At 41.1% G+C, this 19,364-nt stretch overlaps 1 protein-coding gene across 2 annotated transcripts in view; it reads right to left on the minus strand.

The window, feature by feature from the left end:
- igdcc4 (immunoglobulin superfamily, DCC subclass, member 4) overlaps positions 1–19,364 on the minus strand; it is a 60,680-nt gene that overhangs the window by 25,083 nt on the left and 16,233 nt on the right. For both annotated transcript variants that reach the window (XM_058089164.1, XM_058089163.1), the window contains exon 2: positions 5,594–5,908. In XM_058089164.1, the coding sequence (XP_057945147.1) occupies positions 5,594–5,908 (315 nt within the window). The remainder of the gene's footprint in view (positions 1–5,593; positions 5,909–19,364) is intronic.

Consider the following 19,364-nt stretch of genomic DNA (forward strand, 5'->3'; position numbering starts at 1 on the left):
GACCATTTGCCATTTTCTTTGACCAGTGTGACAAGTGTTGGTCACGCAAAAACTGCTGACATAGCATTCAGTCAGTCAGTCAGTGCACCCTCGTATCACGCTGAATACTTCGAATGGGGACACATTTGACTCAACACATTCACTGAAAATCTCAAGTATTTTCAAGTCATCAGACTAAAGTCCAAGTCAAGTCACAAGTCTTTGATGTCAAAGTCCGAGTCAAATTGCAAGTTTTTGATGATATTGTCAAGTCCAAAGTCATTGAACTGAGACAAAAAGTCAAACAATTGTGAGAATATGGTCATAGTTATGAGAAAAATAATAAAAACGATACAAGTTCAATAGAAGAACATGAGAATCAGACACATCTTGTAAAAGAAATCAGCACCTACATTGTCTTTTAAGACTTAAATACTATTAAATGTCCAATTACTTCACTAGGTTTTGGGATTTAACCAGACGTGACGTGATTTTTATTTCTTCTCTTTAGCTGGAATTTTTTTTGGCAGCACCCCAATATTCACAACATCACACTTTCACACGTAAGTGGGAGGGAGGAGGGGGGGGGTTGTGTTTAGAAAGAACAGAAAGCACCAGGAGGCAGCAGCGAGCATTGTCTGGGTGATGATAGGAGGGAGCCTGTATGAACTTTGACCCCTCCAACAGCCTTCATTCACTTACACAATAATTCTAATAAACAGGGGCGCAATTTTGTACAAAATGATACATTTACCTGACTAAAGTACTATTAGTACTTATTTTGGGTTTACTCGACAAAAGCATTGTTGGATTATTTTATATTTAAGACACAGTGGCAGAATTCTCCCCGATGTTTTAATACATTTAATGAAAATAAACTATAAATTATGTGCTTGTTTACGTATAATTTTTAATAACTGCTGCCCAGCCAATGTAAAAAAAAAAAAAAAAACTCTTTAGAAAATGGACATTGATTTTTCTTTGGCAAGCTTCACAGGACAAGTTGATGATTAAACCCCAACATGCCGCTATTACAGCATCATGTAAACACAGCGACGGTATCACCACACACACAGAAAAAGTGGGCGTCAGTGTGTTTGAGTGGAAGAACAGCTGATCAGCGAGAGGCCACATGAGCTGACATTAATGCCAAAAGGCCGATGGGTGTCCACGGAGGACACCGCGATAGGACAATGGTGACTTGCTGGCCTTTCCACCTCCACTCTGTCAAAGCCTCATTTTGTCATCAGTGTGATTAGCCACACATGACCGTGCATTTTCTTCATGTTTTATTGTCATAACGACCATCGCTTAATGTAACACGTGCAATACGACTTCCCTTGACTTTACCCCACTCTTTGGCCCCACTCCATATCAGGTAGCAGCGTCCCTCCTCTTGTGCAAGCCATCGATGACCTCTCTTTTCCCCAGCTTTTAGTGACAGTAACATTGTGACAACACATCAACCCATCTGTTCAACATATGTAACCTTCATGGAGGTGAACGTCCCATCTACCACCTGTCATTTCATCACACAATCTCCTCACATGCATGATTTAAAGCACCGATATGTTGTCATTTGACCTTAAAATAATAGTTAAAATTGCTTGAGCGGGACACTTACATACTTGTAATAAGGACAATGGTATGACTGTTGTTGCCGTGGTGACTACAGATCGCCTACTTTTTGTGGTTGAGACAACCTCTGTCAATACAGTTCATTCATTCATTCATTCATTTTCTACCGCTTTTTCCTCACGAGGGTCGCGGGGGTGCTGGAGCCTATCCCAGCTGTCTTGGGGCGAGAGGCGGGGTACACCCCGGACTGGTCGCCAGCCAATCACAGGGCACATATAGACAAACAACCATTCACACTCACATTCATACCTATGGACAATTTGGAGTCGCCAATTAACCTAGCATGTTTTTGGAATGTGGGAGGAAACCGGAGTACCCGGAGAAAACCCACGCATGCACAGGGAGAACAATGAAACTCCACACAGACATGGCCGAGAGTGGAATCGAACCGTGGTCCTCCTAGCTGTGAGGTCTGCGCGCTAACCACTCGACCACCGTGCCGCCTGTCAATACAGTTTCTATTCAAAATTGAGATAAAATCTCAAAAAAATACAATTAATGAAAATAAATCAATCCATTTGCTATGCTGTTTGTTGCAGGGGTATGCTGGAGCCTATCCCAGCTGACTTTGGGCAAAAGGCAGGGTACACATACCATTCACTCATGTACATACCTATGGACAATTTAGAGTTGCCAGTGAACCTACCATGAATGTTTTTGTAATATGGAAGGAAGCCAGAGTACCCAAGAGAAAACCCATGCATGTGCAAACACAGATTTGAACCAAGATCTTCCTGATCTCCTGACTGTGTAGCCAATATGCTAACCACAAAGCCACCCAAGAGTATTATATTCAGGAAAAGAAATAGAAAACACCGGCTTAAGTAGCAAGTATACTTACAATCAACTTTTGTATCCTGCCCTACAAATGTTAAATGTGGCCACCATCAGCAGCACGAGCATTAACGCAATAAGAGAATTCGACACGTGTCAGCATATCACAATCCATTGAGTTGATCGCTGCTGGCAGCCATTCAAAACTGAAACGGCTTCACTCCTTCGAATGGTCACCGACTCATTCCATGACGATGAAGCATTGCGTCATGAAATAGATGAATTCTTTCTCAATAACCCTGTATCATAGAGTGGAACCTTGGTTAGCGTCATTCATCAGTTCCAAAAGGCCAGACTCTAACCAAAACATACTCTAACTGAATCAGAAAGGCAAAGATTAGGGTTCAATTCCACCCTCGGCCATCTCTGTGTGGAGTTTGCATATTCTCACTGTGTTTTCTCCGGGTACTCCGGTTTCCTCCCACATTCCAAAAACATGCTAGGTTAATTGGCGACTCCAAATTGTCCATAGGTATGAATGTGAGTGTGAATGGTTGTTTGTCTATATGTGCCCTGTGATTGGCTGGCGACCAGCTGGGATAGGCTCCAGCACCACCCCTCGTGAGGATAAGCGGTAGAAAATGAATGAATGAATGATTTATGTTGATAACAGCTGCTATCAAATGCACTTCTGCTACCTTGTGGTCATTTATACAGCTTAAAAGTGCTCTAAAAGTGACATCCACTAGTGTGCATTTGCGTCATCACCTCAGCAAAAAAAAAAAAAAGACGTATGAATACGTATTTAGGATGAGGCCTTCATTATAGTTATTTTTATTGATTTTATTTTTAATAAAAATGTGTTCAAACAACAGTATGTTCTATTGGGAATCCCTACTGTTGAACCAGCTGGATCACATTCCAGTGTAGTAGCGCACATGCGGCTGCCGTGGGATTGATTCCCGCTTAATGCTCCATTCACAGTCGCTGTGCCAATTAATGTTTGAGTGTGGTGTCATTAAAAATGCATAGCCACTGTAATGAAAACAAATTGACACTGCTTTCAGCTGCTCTGGAATTGAACAAATATCTGGAGAGATATTGACATTCACCTTACGGGCGGCCATAACGAGAGAGGTTAAATGAGCCAATAAATGTCAAAAGCTGTTTTTGCCAAGTATTGCAGTATCTGCTCGGATGTCTTTATGGTCGGGAAATGTGTCCGCCATATGTTGGTGCTCACAATTTACAGAAAGAGAAACTTATTTCCATTTAAATTCATCGCCAAAAAGTGATCCATCTCATCTAAGAGCATGCGACTTCACATTCCCGTGCATGGCACCGATGGGAAACATGGAGGTCGAATCTAAGCAGGTGGCCTTTCGTAATATGTTTTCACAGATGTGATCAGAGATATGTTTTTTCATGTGCTGGCAGCTGGAAAAGAAAACATCCTCTCAAAGTCAATGTTAAGGCACTTCGGCATCGACCTCTCGCTGCGTTGATCAAATCTTCCCTTCCATAGAACCTGGTCGCTGATTTAATTCGCAAACACGCAGACTGAAGGTCACCTTTAATGGTCTCGGAAAAACCTTTCCCTTCACCATGACTACTCATCGGCCCCCATCCGCCTTCTCACCATTCATATACCCCGACTCCGCCTCCCACCCTCACCCACCTTATTGTCCGCCCAAACAAGAGCTCCTTATAAATAGGCATTTGACAGCTGACAAAATGGTGGACGTCCAGAGTACACGGTCTCATTTTTACATAAAACTAATGACTCAATAAAGACGACTCCTAAGGAGCTGCAGACAAAGAGGGGCCATTAAAAAGCTACGGTCCGTCCTCTTGTCCCCTAAATAGATGAATATCTACCCTAATGGACGGACACCTACAGACATTTGGGCGGTCATTTTTCAAAATGCCATACTTACTGTCACACAGGACCCAAACAAACTGTATGTCATCTTCAAATTGGGACCCAGAGTGTATGTATTTGCTGCCTCCGATGATCAATGTGAAGTGTTTTTCTTTACAATTCAACAGGTTTGACCTCCAAGTACATAAGTGCACATACAGCCACTAATGAACACCTATAGCAGGGGTGTCCAAACTTTTTCCACAGAGGGACAAATACTGAAAAATTAAAGGATGCAAAGGCCACTTTGATATACGTATGCTAAGAAAATATATATATTTCAGGAAAAAATGTGCGCCTTGTGATACAGGTGAAAAGCGTATTATTGTGAATTTGTGGAATAGAAAAATAATAAATAATAAATAATAAATAATAAATAATAAATAATAAATAATAAATAATAAATAATAAATAATAAATAATAAATAATAAATAATAAATAATAAATAATAAAATAATAAATAAAATTATGACTATTATTCCTCATAATATTACAAGTTTATTCTAGTAAAAATTTGACTGTTGGAATAATTTCTTTCTTAATATTTTGAATTCATTTTTGTAAAATTACAACAAGGGCTGCACGGTGGACAAGTGGTTGGCACATAGGCCTCACATTTCAGGAAAAAAGCGCGCCTTGTGAGACAGGTGAAAAAGCGTATTATTGTGAACTTACTCATAATATTATAACTCTGAAAAAGAATAACTGAAATTAAGATTATTTTTCCTCATAATATGACAAGTTTATTCTTGTAAAAATTTGACTGTTGGAATAATTTTTTTCTTAATATTTTGAATTTTTTTGTAAAATTACAACAAGGGCTGCACAGTGTGAAAGTGGTTAGCATGCAGGCCTCACAGGTAGGAGACCAGAGTTCAATTCCACCCTCGGCCATCTCTGTGTGGAGTTTGCATGTTCTTCCCGTGCATACGTGGGTTTTCTCCGGGTACTCCGGTTTCCTCCCACATTCCAAACACATGCTAGGTTAATTGGCGACTCCAAATTGTCCATAGGTATGAATGTGAGTGTGAATGGTTGTTTGTCTATATGTGCCCTGTGATTGGCTGGCCACCAGTCCAGGGTCAGACAGCTGGGATAGGCACCAGCACCCCCCACCACCGTCGTGAGGATAAGCGGTAGAAAATGAATGAATAAAATTACATTTATGTACAACTATTTCAACTGGTCGCACAGTGGACGAGTGGTTAGCATGTCGGCCACACAGTGAGTCTGAGTGAGTCAACTACCGAACAATCAGAAACAATAAAAGCCTCACTTACTCGCCAGGTGAACATTGACGGCCCGGCTGGTCAGAGCTCCATGTGCACTGGCACTCACACAGCTGTAACCCCCCTCCACATCGTGTGGAAGCGGTCCATCCTTGGAGGTGAGCAGCGAGAGGCGGGATCGGTTGGCGACATACTGCAGGACATCGCTCTCCTCCAGAGCGAGTGGCTGGCCGTCGCGTAACCAGGTGATGTTGAATGGCGTGTCACTGGCCCCCAGGTTGCAGTCCAGCGTGAGGGGGGACCCCGGCTCCAACACTACATGGCTGGGTCCTGCGCCGCAGCTCAGCTCCACCGAAACAGGCTTATCTGTGTGGCACAATTGGAATGAATTGGAAATCGTTTGGAATTGTTATGCATTGTGCGGTATGACTTGCAGCATGAGAACTTGGCTGCAACTCTTCATAGGAAGCGTTTTATTACTCTTTGAAAACCTCTATAAATCAAATCACCATTTTTTTCCTCACTGATTCGATTATCGTTGTTCTTGGCTATCCGTTTCAGCATTGGGCAATTTGTCATTTTATTGCAGGACTTCAATGGAGTCAATAATGTTGGCAGCATTTTTGAGGCAAGGTGCTTCAGGGACACGGAGGAGTCAACGGAGGGAAAAAAAAAAGAGGAGGAGGGAGGAGCGTTGGAAATGAAATGGGCACAGCAGCTTGGAAGGATTTGTATGTCAGCAGCAGAACATTAAATTTAGAGTGGGGAAGTCCTAGAGCCAGAGGTGCTGGGAGATGAGTCACAGAGTGCTTTCGAAGCTGCACTGGAATGAGATGTTGTTGATATTATTTATGATTTCCTGAGTGGTTGTGCAGCGAAACCTCTAAAGTCGAACACTATCCTTTCCTGGATGCTGATTGATGGACACGTTTTTGTAAATTTTGATTTTTCTCCGTTGGGAAATGCACAATTCATATAACCTGTTTAAATTGTACGCACAATTTTATATATTGCCATGCGTACGTGTGCCTGTTTTTTTTCATCTCTTGCCTCCAAACAGGCAGGAAGAAGGTTTACTCTGTGTATTAGTTTCAGTACTTTGGTGCGTTTTTTCAATAAAACAACAGCATGAATGGCCCTTTTATCATCTTCTAAACATGTATTCATTCATTTTCTACCGTTTATCCTCCCTGCTGGAGCCTATCCCAGCTGTCTTCGAGCAAGAGGCACCCTGGACTGGTGGCCAGCCAATCACAGGGCACATATAGACAAACAACCATTCACACTCACATTCATACCTATGGACAATTTGGAGTCGCCAATTAACCTAGCGTGTTTTTGGAATGTGGGAGGAAACCGGAGTACCCGGAGAAAATCCACGCATGCACAGGGAGAACATTTCCACACAGAGATGGCCGAGGGTGGAATCAAACTCGGATCTCCTAGCTGTGAGGCCTCCGCTAAACGTTTTTTTCCAGCGTGCAGCATGCAATTATGTAGTACATAATTGCATTGTGTCACCTGCCACCAGAATGTGGAATTGAGCTCCGGTCTCCTAGGTGTGAGGCCTGCGTGCTAACCACTCAGCGGCCGTGCAGCCAGCTTCTAAAGAGTTAAATATATTTATAGGGGACCAAGTAAGCTAATTTTTGGCGCTTTATATTAAGTTGTGGACTCCTATAGAGTAGCTACAAACGATATCCTGCACAGAAAGCTTTCTAGATCTTCCAGATTCTGCACCTCTTTCTGCAGTGTTTCCATGGTCTTCCTGCTTCAAACCAAAGGAGTCGCCAATTAACCTAGCATGTTTTTGGAATGTGGGAGGAAACCGGAATACCCGGAGAAAACCCATGCATGCACGGGGAGAACATGCAAACTCCACACAGAGATGGCCGAGGGTGGAATCGAACTCGGATCTCCTAGCTGTGAGGCCTCCGCTAAACTTTTTTTTTTTCAGCGTGCAGCCCGGTATTAATAATATTATACATAATTGCATTGTGTAACCTGCCAGCAGAAGATGGAATTGAACCCGGGTCTCCTTGGTGTGAGGCCTGCGTGCTAACCACTCAGCGGCCGTGCAGCCAGCTTCTAAACAGTTAAATATATTTACAGTGGACCTTGTAAGCCCATTTTGGCGCTTTATATTAACTCCTATAGAGGAGCTACAAACGATAACCTGCACAGAAAGCTTTCTAGATCGTCCAGATTCTGCACCTCTTTCTGCAGTGTTTCCATGGTCTTCCTGCTTCAAACCAAAACAATCCATTTAGTTTACTCCACCCATGGCCCTCCTTTAGGCACGCCCACTCTGCTGTGATTGGCCACACTTCCAAGGACTTCCACGTTTACTGAGTGCCGGCAATCTGCAGCCCACGTAGGGAAGCTGACGTCAGCAGAACTCGGTGTTAGAAAAAACTCTATATAACAAAGCATAGAGCCATCCAAAACTTCTTTCCGGGCTCATTTACAAATGCGCAAACCTCATTATCTGACGGTTTGGCAGTGTAGAATACAACATTTATAGGTCAGAAAAGTAGAAAAAGCATAATAGGTCCCCTTTTAAAAGGAAAACCTGCATAATGTGGGCCACGCGTACAATAAAAAGACCAATAGGAAACAAGCTGCAGGCTGAAAAAAGCCCCCAGGGCAGACTTAAGACCTTCAAGCTCCCTTGAACGTTCTTTATGCATCTTCCTGTATAACATTCCTGTCATTTTCATAATTCCCTGTTTTTTAACCACTGTGTCTGACCTTGACAGGTTGCTTGGTTTATTTCTCTGTAAGTAATGTGAGAGTGCTTCTTAATTTAGTTTTGTGGAAAACAAGACGGCAGGCAGAGAGAAAAAAGGGAGAGGATCTTAGGATAAAAGGTTCTAATGACAGACATGGGAGATAAAAAGGAGCTGAAGACTCAATATCTGTGACAGGCTGCGACGTGATTGGTTTCCATAAAGAGGCAGGCTTAGTATAAAGACAGGTATAAAATGGACTGCATTGGAATTGGCTTTAAATATGTCCCATCCACTCAAGTCCAATGAGGTTTTGAACCTGTGATTGTGTGACAACCAGGTCATTGGGTTTATCCACTGCAGCACCCGGCCTAAGCATTTTCAACCATTTTTAATGCTTGATTGTTTTTTTATTTTTTTCTCTCTCTCTCTCTCTCTCTCTTTCTTCATACATTATGCACAGGCATCTGTTTCATTATCTGCACAAATGCAAATCAAACTTTGAGGAATCAAACGACTCTTTTCCATCCAAATTACTAATTTATTGATCAATATCAATGAATCTGCTGCTGTAACCGCGAGTAGTTAGATGATGTGTTTTTATTTGATGGCCTATTCATGGCTGAAACAAATCTCCTAAAGCACCACACTTCTGCTCATTTATCTTCAGATAGAAATATATTGTTTCCACATTATCCAGTGTCCTTTTATTGGCATGGCAGTGAAGAACACATTTTATAGGAGATGAGAGTGTACCTTAAAGAGGAAAGACCATAAAACCCCATTTGGGTGTTGTCATGGTGTATTAAAGCAGTTCTATCAAAGTTTAGTGTAATTTTGCACTGAAGAGACTCTAACTTGGCAAGAAATATATGTAAATGATGGACAATTACTATGCAATGATTGGGAAAGGGCAACGCCATTTATACTTTAAGTGGGACAAAGTATTGATATCACAAAATTGGTAATCTCTCGATACACTACATGCTGATAACAGTCACTAAAAAATGCAATATTTGCTGAGCTAGGTTATTCTTGGACAGATAGAACATACAGTAAAGCTCGGCTATATCGGACTCGGATATATCGGAAATTCGCTCACAACGGACAGATAAAAAAGAACCGATTTTTCTGTAATGCATTTCCAATAAAAATTCATTGCATATATCTGATTTTTATCACGGATTTCGCCTATTTCGGACAAAATCTCCAGTCCCGTTCCAATGCATTTCCATTAAATTTCCCTCGCATATATCGGATGGCTGCATCGTGGCGCTCTGATTCGCCGAATCGTGACAGGCCGCTGTATGACGTCATTTGCAGCGTTTGCAGCTTTGCCTGCGCGTCCAGGTACATTGGAAACATAGTCAAGGAAGTGCCTTTTTATAACGGATAAAATCCAATTTACGCATATACCGGATATAAATCCGATATATGCGTAAAACGGACATTTTCCGGTATACACATATAACGGATTTCGCTTATATCGGACAAAAGCAGTGGGAACAATTGAATCCGATATATCCGAGGTTTACTGTATTTAAGCACATTATGACTTAAGTCAAGTTAAATTATAAGCATTTCTCAAATGTCCGTTCGGATCCAGGTTCGCATCAGGATCTCGACTGTATTACAAAATACAACATCACTCCTATAGTGCATTCCGAAAAACCTACTGTATGTGTGAATTTACTTTCCAAACACATTCTGTAGTACATGCAAAGACACCCACGCTGGTGTCCTAAGGCACTCTCTCTTGTGTTGGATTAATTAAGTTAATGGGAGATGGAAGTATTCCCTTGATTAAATGAGGCCTGACCCCCTACCGTCATGTTCTGATGAAGAGGCTGGGTGATCCAAAGCAAGGCTGCACACACACATACACACACATTAGCGCTTGCCATGGAGATGAACCAGATTCTAGTAAGGTTCCTATCTGGAATGCCCCAACCAAGTAATTTTATGTTAGCTGCTAATGTCACAATAGTAGATTGCCTAAGACCGCTCTGACTCAGTGGGAGCTACCATTCACTATTGTCTTTCTCACAAACGACTAGACACAACCAGGTCCAAACCTAACATTGAGCAGAGTTGTATGAACCAATCAGCACACATAATGACATCACCTCCCAGCTACTGAGGGAATTTGTAATGTCTTAACTTTAGGGTGAGTCCCATTCTTTTCTGGGTGAAACATCTGCTGTCTGGTGGCACATTTGCATGACAGAGGACAGCCCCATCAAAACAAGCTGCTCTGAACAGGATGGATGAGTTGCATCCACACAACGTTTTCAGGTGAGCTTTGACTTTTGATTTTTTTGAGTACATCCTAGACTGGTCACCAGCCAATCACAGGGCACATATAGACAAACAACCATTCACACTCACATTCATACCTATGGACAATTTGGAGTCGCCAATTAACGTAGCATGTTTTTGGAAAGTGTTAGTGTTCTTACAAAGAACATTAAACTCATTACACACCAACTTAACACTCATTCATTCATTCATTTTCTACCGCTTTTTCCTCACGAAGGTCGCGTGGGGTGCTGGAGCCTATCCCAGCTGTCTTCGGGCGAGAGGCGGGGTACACCCCGGAATGGTCGCCAGCCAATCACAGGGCACATACAGACAAACAACCATTCACACTCACATTCATACCTATGGACAATTTGGAGTCGCCAATTAACCTAGCATGTTTTTGGAATCTGGGAGGAAACCGGAGTACCCGGTGAAAACTCACGCATGCACGGGGAGAACATGCAAACTCCACACAGAGATGGCCGAGGGTGGAATTGAACCCTGGTCTCCTCGCTACTTAACACTCAAAAGGTATAATTATGAAATATACAAACATGTACCAATATGAGTTTACAAAACTCAGCAGAGAGATGCCCGATGGTGGACTCAAACTCAGGTCTCCTAGCAGTGTGGCCTTTGCGCTAACCACTCATTAACCTAACATGCATATGCAGAATATGTGCAATACATATTATCATATCACCATTATTATTATTAGAAGAAGAATGTATTGGAATGTGGGAGAAAACCGGAGTACCCGGAGAAAACCCACCCATGCACGGAGATGGCCGAGGGTGGAATATAACTCGGGTCTCCTAGCTGTGAGGCCTGCGCGCTAACCACTTGATCGCCGTGCAACCGAGTTCATATTTACATTGTACATTTTTAGTGGCACAGAAGTGATAGGAGTAGCATATACAAGCCGAGAGTGCCCTCTGGTACGATATAATTCCACCTCTAACACAGTTATTCAGACACCTCATTTTGTAGGAAAAAAATACAGATGCCTCCTGTAAAAGGTGAATAAAATCTCTTACAGCACTTTAGTGCACGCAAAGTGGCACATCACCTCCATGATGACAGTAATTAGGTCTCATTAAGTCATTAAAACAGCTCACTGAGAACTTGGCAGATAGTAGAATGTATATAAATTGAAGTCATGTGTAAACAACAGCTTCACACTAGCATCCGACCTACATATGATACACCGACTGAGATGACCTACGAGAGGAAAAAAAACCCACACTTGATATTCTTAAACATACAGAAAACTTTAAATGCCCTGATTTTATGGCCACACATGCAATTTATACAGTTTATGCAGCACATGTGCTAATGAAGCCATTAAAGTGCACGCATGCCCTCTTGAGAAGTGCTGGCGTCCCATAAGGAGATAGGGATCCCTGAAGTACTCATTTTGCCATTTACACTCGACAAGAGAGGAGATGCTGGCAAAGGACAGGATAGACTTTCAGAGTCATGCCATATAATGAATAGTTGCGAGGCTCACAGATGACTTAATTAGTTTAGTGATTATGCTTCCGTTATGAGGCATATCACATATGTATTTATTAGGGCTGTCAAAAATAACATGCTAACGACGTGTCATTTTTTTAGCGTAATTAACACATGCGCAACCACTGTCATAGCACAGCTGAGCTGGATGAGACAAGGTTCTAACATAATATGCATGATGATTTTTTCCCCTCAATTATAGTATGCCTTTACACTTTCAACATACAATAATTTCAAATACTAATATCAAAACTGAATATTTTCTCTCAATGGGATGTGTTGCTCAGATGCAATGGATCCTGCCCACATTTTAAGAGTTGTTTTCATGTTTAAAACATATTGGTACATGTTTGTATATTTGACACCTTTTGAGTGTTAAGTTCATGTGTGATGAAGTTAGTGTTGTTAGTGAAGTCAGAACATATTTAAGCACATTATGACCATTGGGATGTGTTGCTCAGATGCAATGGATCCTGCCCAAATTTTAAGAGTCGTTTTCATGTTTAAAACATATTGGTACATGTTTGTATATTTGACACTTTTTGAGTGTTAGGTTCATGTGTGATGAAGTTAGTGTTGTAGTGTTGAAGTCTTAATAAGATGTTCTTCTTAGTAAGATAGTTTGCAGGCCGGTATGAGATTCTGATGTTATGACAACCGTGAGCAAAGACATAATATAACGTGATGAAAGTGGAACATATGTATGTATAATACACAACAAAACTAACTTAATTATTTCTAAAAAAAAAACAAATGCAGTTCCCAATGCAGTCTAGTGTGGAAAATCCTGCAACTCAAGTCACAACATATGTATAAGATATTATATTAAAATCTAAAACAAAAACAAAAAAAACACAAAACTAAATTAAATAAGAAATAAAATAAATTAACCGTTTTCACTATCACAACAAACGTCGCCTCAAGGACAGCAGCACCGCAATTGTGAGTGTCGGCCAAGGATGCAGTAGTATTACAGATGAAGCTGAGAGTGACGCTTTTAATCACAAAGATGTGCGTATTTAAGCGGTAAACTAAATTAAATGTCGCTTAATGTCCTTCTCAATTACAGTGAAAGCGTTGATGTGATTCACTTGTTAGGTAATAAGAATCTCCCGGGAGAATTTTAAGGACTCAAGTTCAGGAAATGGGATAATTGTCTCATATTTCCACTTGCAAGAAGATGATAAACATTAACATCTCACATTGTTTTCGGGGAGGTATAATTATGTAACTCGCTATTTAAGTTGACAGATAACTGTAACAGTGTAACATAGTGGCAAAGAATAGGGTTGTAATCAGTTAAAATATATATATGGTGGTCCGAAAGAGTCAAAACACTTACAATACACGTTTATTTCCAAATATTTTGTATCATTGCTCTATAAAGAAATATGATACACTGTTATTTGACTGTAGGGAATAGCTTTTACTGTGAGATATGAAGCTTGTAAAACAGCACAAATTAAGTGGAAGTGCTGAGCTTGTCCGTCTTTGTTAATGAATCACCGGTGTTCTTTAAAAAGTGTTTCGGAAAGAGGAGGAGGGACAGTTCATTTCGAGTGACGCTGCCAAGTGAATATTTCATCGGGTCAGCCTCACTGTCAACACGGCCTATGGAACAGCCCCGTGACCCCCGAAGGGCCAAAGCTCAGGTTTCGGCAGCCTTTTAAGTAGAGCCATCATACAAAACCATTCCCCACCCTACCAGCCCACACATGTGAAGGACTAATAAAAAAAGGTTACAGAAAAGAGTGGTTCACATGCACACCTCATTTAGCCATGAGCAATTCTAACAGCGGAAGTCGGGAATAGAATACCTATTTTTTCCCCCACAGGCAACACTGGCATGGAAACAGGAGTTCAGAATATTCTGAGATAAATTCTATGAATTCCAAGAATATCAATCATGTGTCCGTCTGACCTCCACTGCTACATAAAACAAGCGAGGGAAGCTTAGTAATATATAAACCTTTACACTCAACTTGTGGCTTATGTGGAGTTTCAGCTGACCTCTAATTCAATATCAACAACAATGCTGTAAATAAGTGCCCGGACGTTTCACTGTGCTTGTGGTCAAAAGCAAGCCACCATGTGAAGAAATCAATATTTGGGGCTACAGAAAAGAGAAACAGCAAGATATCAGTCACAGATATCAGACTGTAACTTTTAGCATGGATGAGTAGAAGGACATGACAAAGAGAAGATCATGTAAATACTGTATGAGGGCTCCGTGAATGTAAAAAAAAAAAAAGTAGTAGCCGTTTTGTCAACATAAAAGGCATTGAACACTCACTTGGACAAGTAAATGACATTAAATAAAAGATCTTTGCAAAGAAATACATCATAAGCCACGTATACATGGACCCAAATATTCCAATTGCATTCGGTTTATTTGCTCAAACGGAAAGAATGTAACCTTTGTATACACCTCATTCCGAAAGAAAAGTGCCAATCTGAATGAATATATAATCGGATTCCCAGGGGTGGAATATTCCTTTCCCCAATCCGATTGAGGTATCTTGTACCCGCTCAATCGGAAAGTTGTCAGGTTGCGTTCTTCTTCGTCTTGTTTTTCTTCTTCTATTGTTTATTGACAGTTGGCAAGCAGCTTTCGTGTGCATTAGCGCCATCTGTGGAACAGAATCTAAACCCTTCTATACGCCATTCACAAGTCCAGTTTTATTAAAAAGAAAATATATATCTATATAAAACATGTCCCGAGTTTAATTATAAAATATTAGCAAGATTGAACTTTATCTTTTCCTGTTCCCGGGTGCGTTCTTTCAGCGAATGCGCAGATATGACGCAACACGCAGCTTGAGACGTTCTTCAGTTTTAAAAAATGGAAGCGAGCAATCGACACTGGACTGCTGCGGAAAGTTTGTTTTTGATTCAAACTAAATTTCAAGACTGGACGAACGAAAAACTCGCAATACGGAGTTATTCCAACAAGTGAAAGAAAAACTCGAGGAAGTCGGTATCACGTGATGTTGATGTTTACGCTTTACTGCGCATGCCCCATTGACTATTCTGTTTGATTATAGCGGCGCATGTAGACAAGAGATTGGAATATTGATTTCCATGTATACCATTGCTTTCGTAAAGGTCATTCGGAAAGATTCCATTCCGAAAGAGGAAAAACTCCTCATGTAAACATGGCTATAGATGACAGAAATGTCTCCCAATAGACACTACTCCTTCAAATAACAATAAATTAAGGTGAATTCAACCTTCCTCCCCTTGACTTCCTATGGTCAGTACTTGAGGTGCTTTACAGTATTAGGGCTATAGGGCTATATACAGGGCTCTATGATTCCTGTGTCAATAAAAACAGAATCTACTGTTAAAGGAAAACTCCACTTTTGGGGGGAAAATAGTGCCCCTGATTCACAACCCTTATGTAAAACATTAACACATATTTATTTTCCTTTTCTGTGCATTCTAACAAGAGAAAACGAGTTAACATGAGCTAGCTAACAATGCAAGTCATCGGGAGGTACCTATTTCGACTACAAAACCCTCCCAAAAAACTTTTGTAGTAAAACACTCTGTATTTTGATGATTTCAAATATGACCAGAACTTCTTTCCTTGGCGCATTGATTTCACAGCATCCAGATAGCTAACGCGACTTGCGTCAACAACAGCAGCGACACATACTATGTCAGCTAACATTGGGATGGCAGAGTGTTCCATCACAAGACTTATGCTCCAGTCCTCAGGTAAAAAACCCGTAAACGAGTCTTCATCGTAAAGTTGAGAGCTATATCCACTATTCCATCTGTGAGTGATGTTAAGACGAGCGGCTAGCGAGGCATCGTGTTACTCCGCCAGATGAATATAGTTTAAAAATATAGTTTTATCGCTATATCGCTTTAATATAAAAGTCAGTTGTCTTAATGAAACACTGTTGCCGTTTTTTTGGCCTCCATCAAGGATTTACAATCTAAATAATCAAACTGAAAAACGTGTTAAGTTGCACGCAATACCGTTTCAGTCCTGTAGGTGACAGTAAAGTACAGCATGGACACCATGCAATGTGCAATTGGCAATCTGTTGCATACCACTGTTAACTAACTACAATCAAAAGATAACCTCTCCTCTGATTATTATTTTTTTTTTGGGGGGGGGGGCTATAAACAGAGGACACAATGTTTCCCCAAACTCCACAGCAAGCCTGTGATTCACTCAACAATGTGAACAGCTGCCCTATCAGGGAGTGCAGACGTTCCAGCTGTGTTTCCTCCCATGACGAAAGTTCAATGTTCTTCTCACACAGCAAGTCATCTCCCCGTGAAGACCCTAAATGTCTGGGAGCTGCGACAAACAAGATATTAAATTCTCAGATCTGACTGGCGGCCCAGGCCTCAGAGTCTTTTTGTTTTTGAGATATTATTGTTACCGTAAGCCATGTATCGCAAATCGTATTGTATTGTGAGGGACAGAGCGTGACTATTTATGTGTTGCATCTTTAATTTTTCAGTAAGTGGCCATCAGTGGAAGAAGTTTCAACACCCGAGGTCGTCAGTCCAGGCCACCTGAATGGTATGTAAGATCTTTTTGGTGTGTGTGTTGGTTGTTTCAGGTGCATAAATCCAACCACATGATTATTGTTCAGTGTTAAAAAAATCCACTGAAAAATTTGGCCTACAATTTATAGAGACCATTTTTTTCTAGGCTTTTATATAAGTCTGATTTTTAACACTATATACTGTAAGTCATACTTACAGAACTTAATAAGTCATAGTTTAAAAAAAATTAAGCAACCATCTTATAGTCCAATCTATGTTGCAATCCATTTGTCCCATGCGTCCCATTGAACAGTCCCAGGACATACAGCGGATAGAAGGGAAGCTAAAGAACGAGAGTAGGGGGATGGGGGTTTACTGTTGCACTCCTTCATACCTCCTGCTCTATGTACAGTGCTCATTCATCCCTGCCTGGCGCTGACCAATCAGGGAGCAGGCACCCCCTGTGTGCGGGGCCTCCCAACAGCATGGGGCCTCTGCATGGCCATGAGAAGCAGCAGGGCAACTTGCATGAGTGAACGACAAACTAACAGCGGAACATGCCAACTCGCAACAGAATGCATATGCTGTAGAAAATTCCATTACTGTAAATACATAAAAGCCACAACTTATAAGTGAGAAGACCGTACATGGGAAGTACAGGCACAAAAATAACAAACATATGGTAGTGTTTTTTTAAGAATGCCTCTTCTCTCCTCCTTGTTGCTGCTCACCGAGGTGACATGCATGGACTTAATAACGCCGCTGTGCATCTCACACCAAATCAGAATGATAAACGACTCTGCCACGTGACACATCGCATTCGCTGAGGGAGACCCTGCAAGCACAGAGCATCAGGATGCCTCAGTGACATTTCCACTATTATGATTCACGAGCCAATATCCACTGTACGTACACATGACCTCCTCATCCAGTCTCTACAAATAAGGAATTACTTCATTTCAGTCCTGCCGGTGCTATTTTAAGTGACGTAATCCTCCAGAAATGTCATTCCTTGCAGAGGTACTGTATATGTGCATGAATGTCAGGGTAATCAATGGCAAGTAGAGATGGTCATAACGTTGTGTCAACCATTACATTGGCTAAACCTAATAAGTGGTTGGACCACTGGTTGGAGTGGAAGAAGTTGGAGGTTTTCCAGTATGAAGCAACTTTTTAAGGTCATGCCACAGTATCAGATCAGGACATTGACGAGACCACTTCAAAGTCTTCATTTTTTTGTTCTTCCGCCAATCAGAGGTGGAACCAACTTCTACAGAACCAAAGTTGGTTTCAGTTTGAGGTGACCAACATGCTCTCATTCAGGATTCTTTGGTAGGTTCCATTTGTGAGTATTTTCCCAAAGGTCAAAGACGATCCAAGATTTTTCTGCAAAAATTGAGACAAAGCCTTAATGTTCTTGTCCAGTGTCTTTCTTAAGTTGGACTCATGAACACTAACCCTAACTGACGCAAGTGAGGCCTGCGGTTCTTTGGATGTTGTTGTGGGGTCTTTTATGACCACTTAGATTTGTCGTCACTCAATTTTCAGACGGTTTACCACTGTTCCATGTTGCGTCAATTGTGGATAAGGCTCTCTCTGTGGTTAGCTAGGAGTCCCAGAGCTTTATAATATAAAAGTAAAAATAAGAAATCGGGAAGGGAGCAAACACAAGTATGAAGTCCATTCCTTCCTGTTCAGCGACACCGATGTCCATAAGGTGAGACATACCATGGACTGATCGGCAGTCAGCCAGTCAAATTAAGAGTGTTCAGGGCTTGATTCTTGTAACTCTCTATTGCCTGCAACAAAAAAAAATATCTAAAGACTACTGATCGAGTACTGATGATAACGAGGAGACGGAATTCTGCTGTAATGGTTGAATTTTAAATCATTTAAATTGTAATCTTCTCTGATTGGTTCCAGTTAAATTACTTGCAGAACCCCTTGTCTTGTTCAGTAGTCCATAAGACTTTATTAGACTACAATTGTAAAAAATCCTCACATAGCACGACTTCTTTTCAAGGCCCCTTAATCAAGTCGATCTTGTCAAAACCTATGCTTTCATTGGTTCCTTGGAAAGAAGATAACATATTGTGGCATAGTACTTTTTGTTTGGTTTCAGCCTCTCCAAGCATGCATTAGCGCACTCATGGCAAATTATGTATCGCGTCATTATGTATTTAAGAATATAACCATCATTTTACACTATATGAGCTTTTACTGTTTTCTATGATGCTTTTTTTTTAGTCATACTTGTCCGCTGTATGCGTGTGCATCTGTGTGGGAAGTAGTGGCCTTGAAGCACTCATTCAGTCAAAAGACCTGTTTTCATGTCCTTTCTATTGCTGCCGACTTTGATTGTAGGTGGACCAACCGGAGTCATTGAAACTGATTATTTCAAGTGGGCGAGTGTGAACTTTCTTTGTCTTAGTGCAACTTTATAGTACACACGAGTAGTTAGAAAAAGTACCAACATATTTAGAATTTTCCCAGTGGTGGTTTTCATTGGAGTCTACTGGTTCACAGCTGAGTCCTACCCTAAAATAGTGTGAAGGGTACTGTAACCCTCGGAAGGGAAACAATACCACATAAAAGTAATTATAGTTTTTGGCTGCAGATCTCCAGGCCAGAGGCACGGCAAAATACTCAACAGTAGTGCAGACCACAACAATAAATAGATAATGGCCCACCTCTTATCACTAATATGCTAAAATGTAGTATAAATTGCTGTAAGATTGCCAATAAGATTTCAACCTAAAACACTTTCC

Source organism: Doryrhamphus excisus, chromosome 12, assembly GCF_030265055.1.
Source record: "Doryrhamphus excisus isolate RoL2022-K1 chromosome 12, RoL_Dexc_1.0, whole genome shotgun sequence".
In the NCBI taxonomy this organism is placed as follows: domain Eukaryota; kingdom Metazoa; phylum Chordata; class Actinopteri; order Syngnathiformes; family Syngnathidae; genus Doryrhamphus; species Doryrhamphus excisus.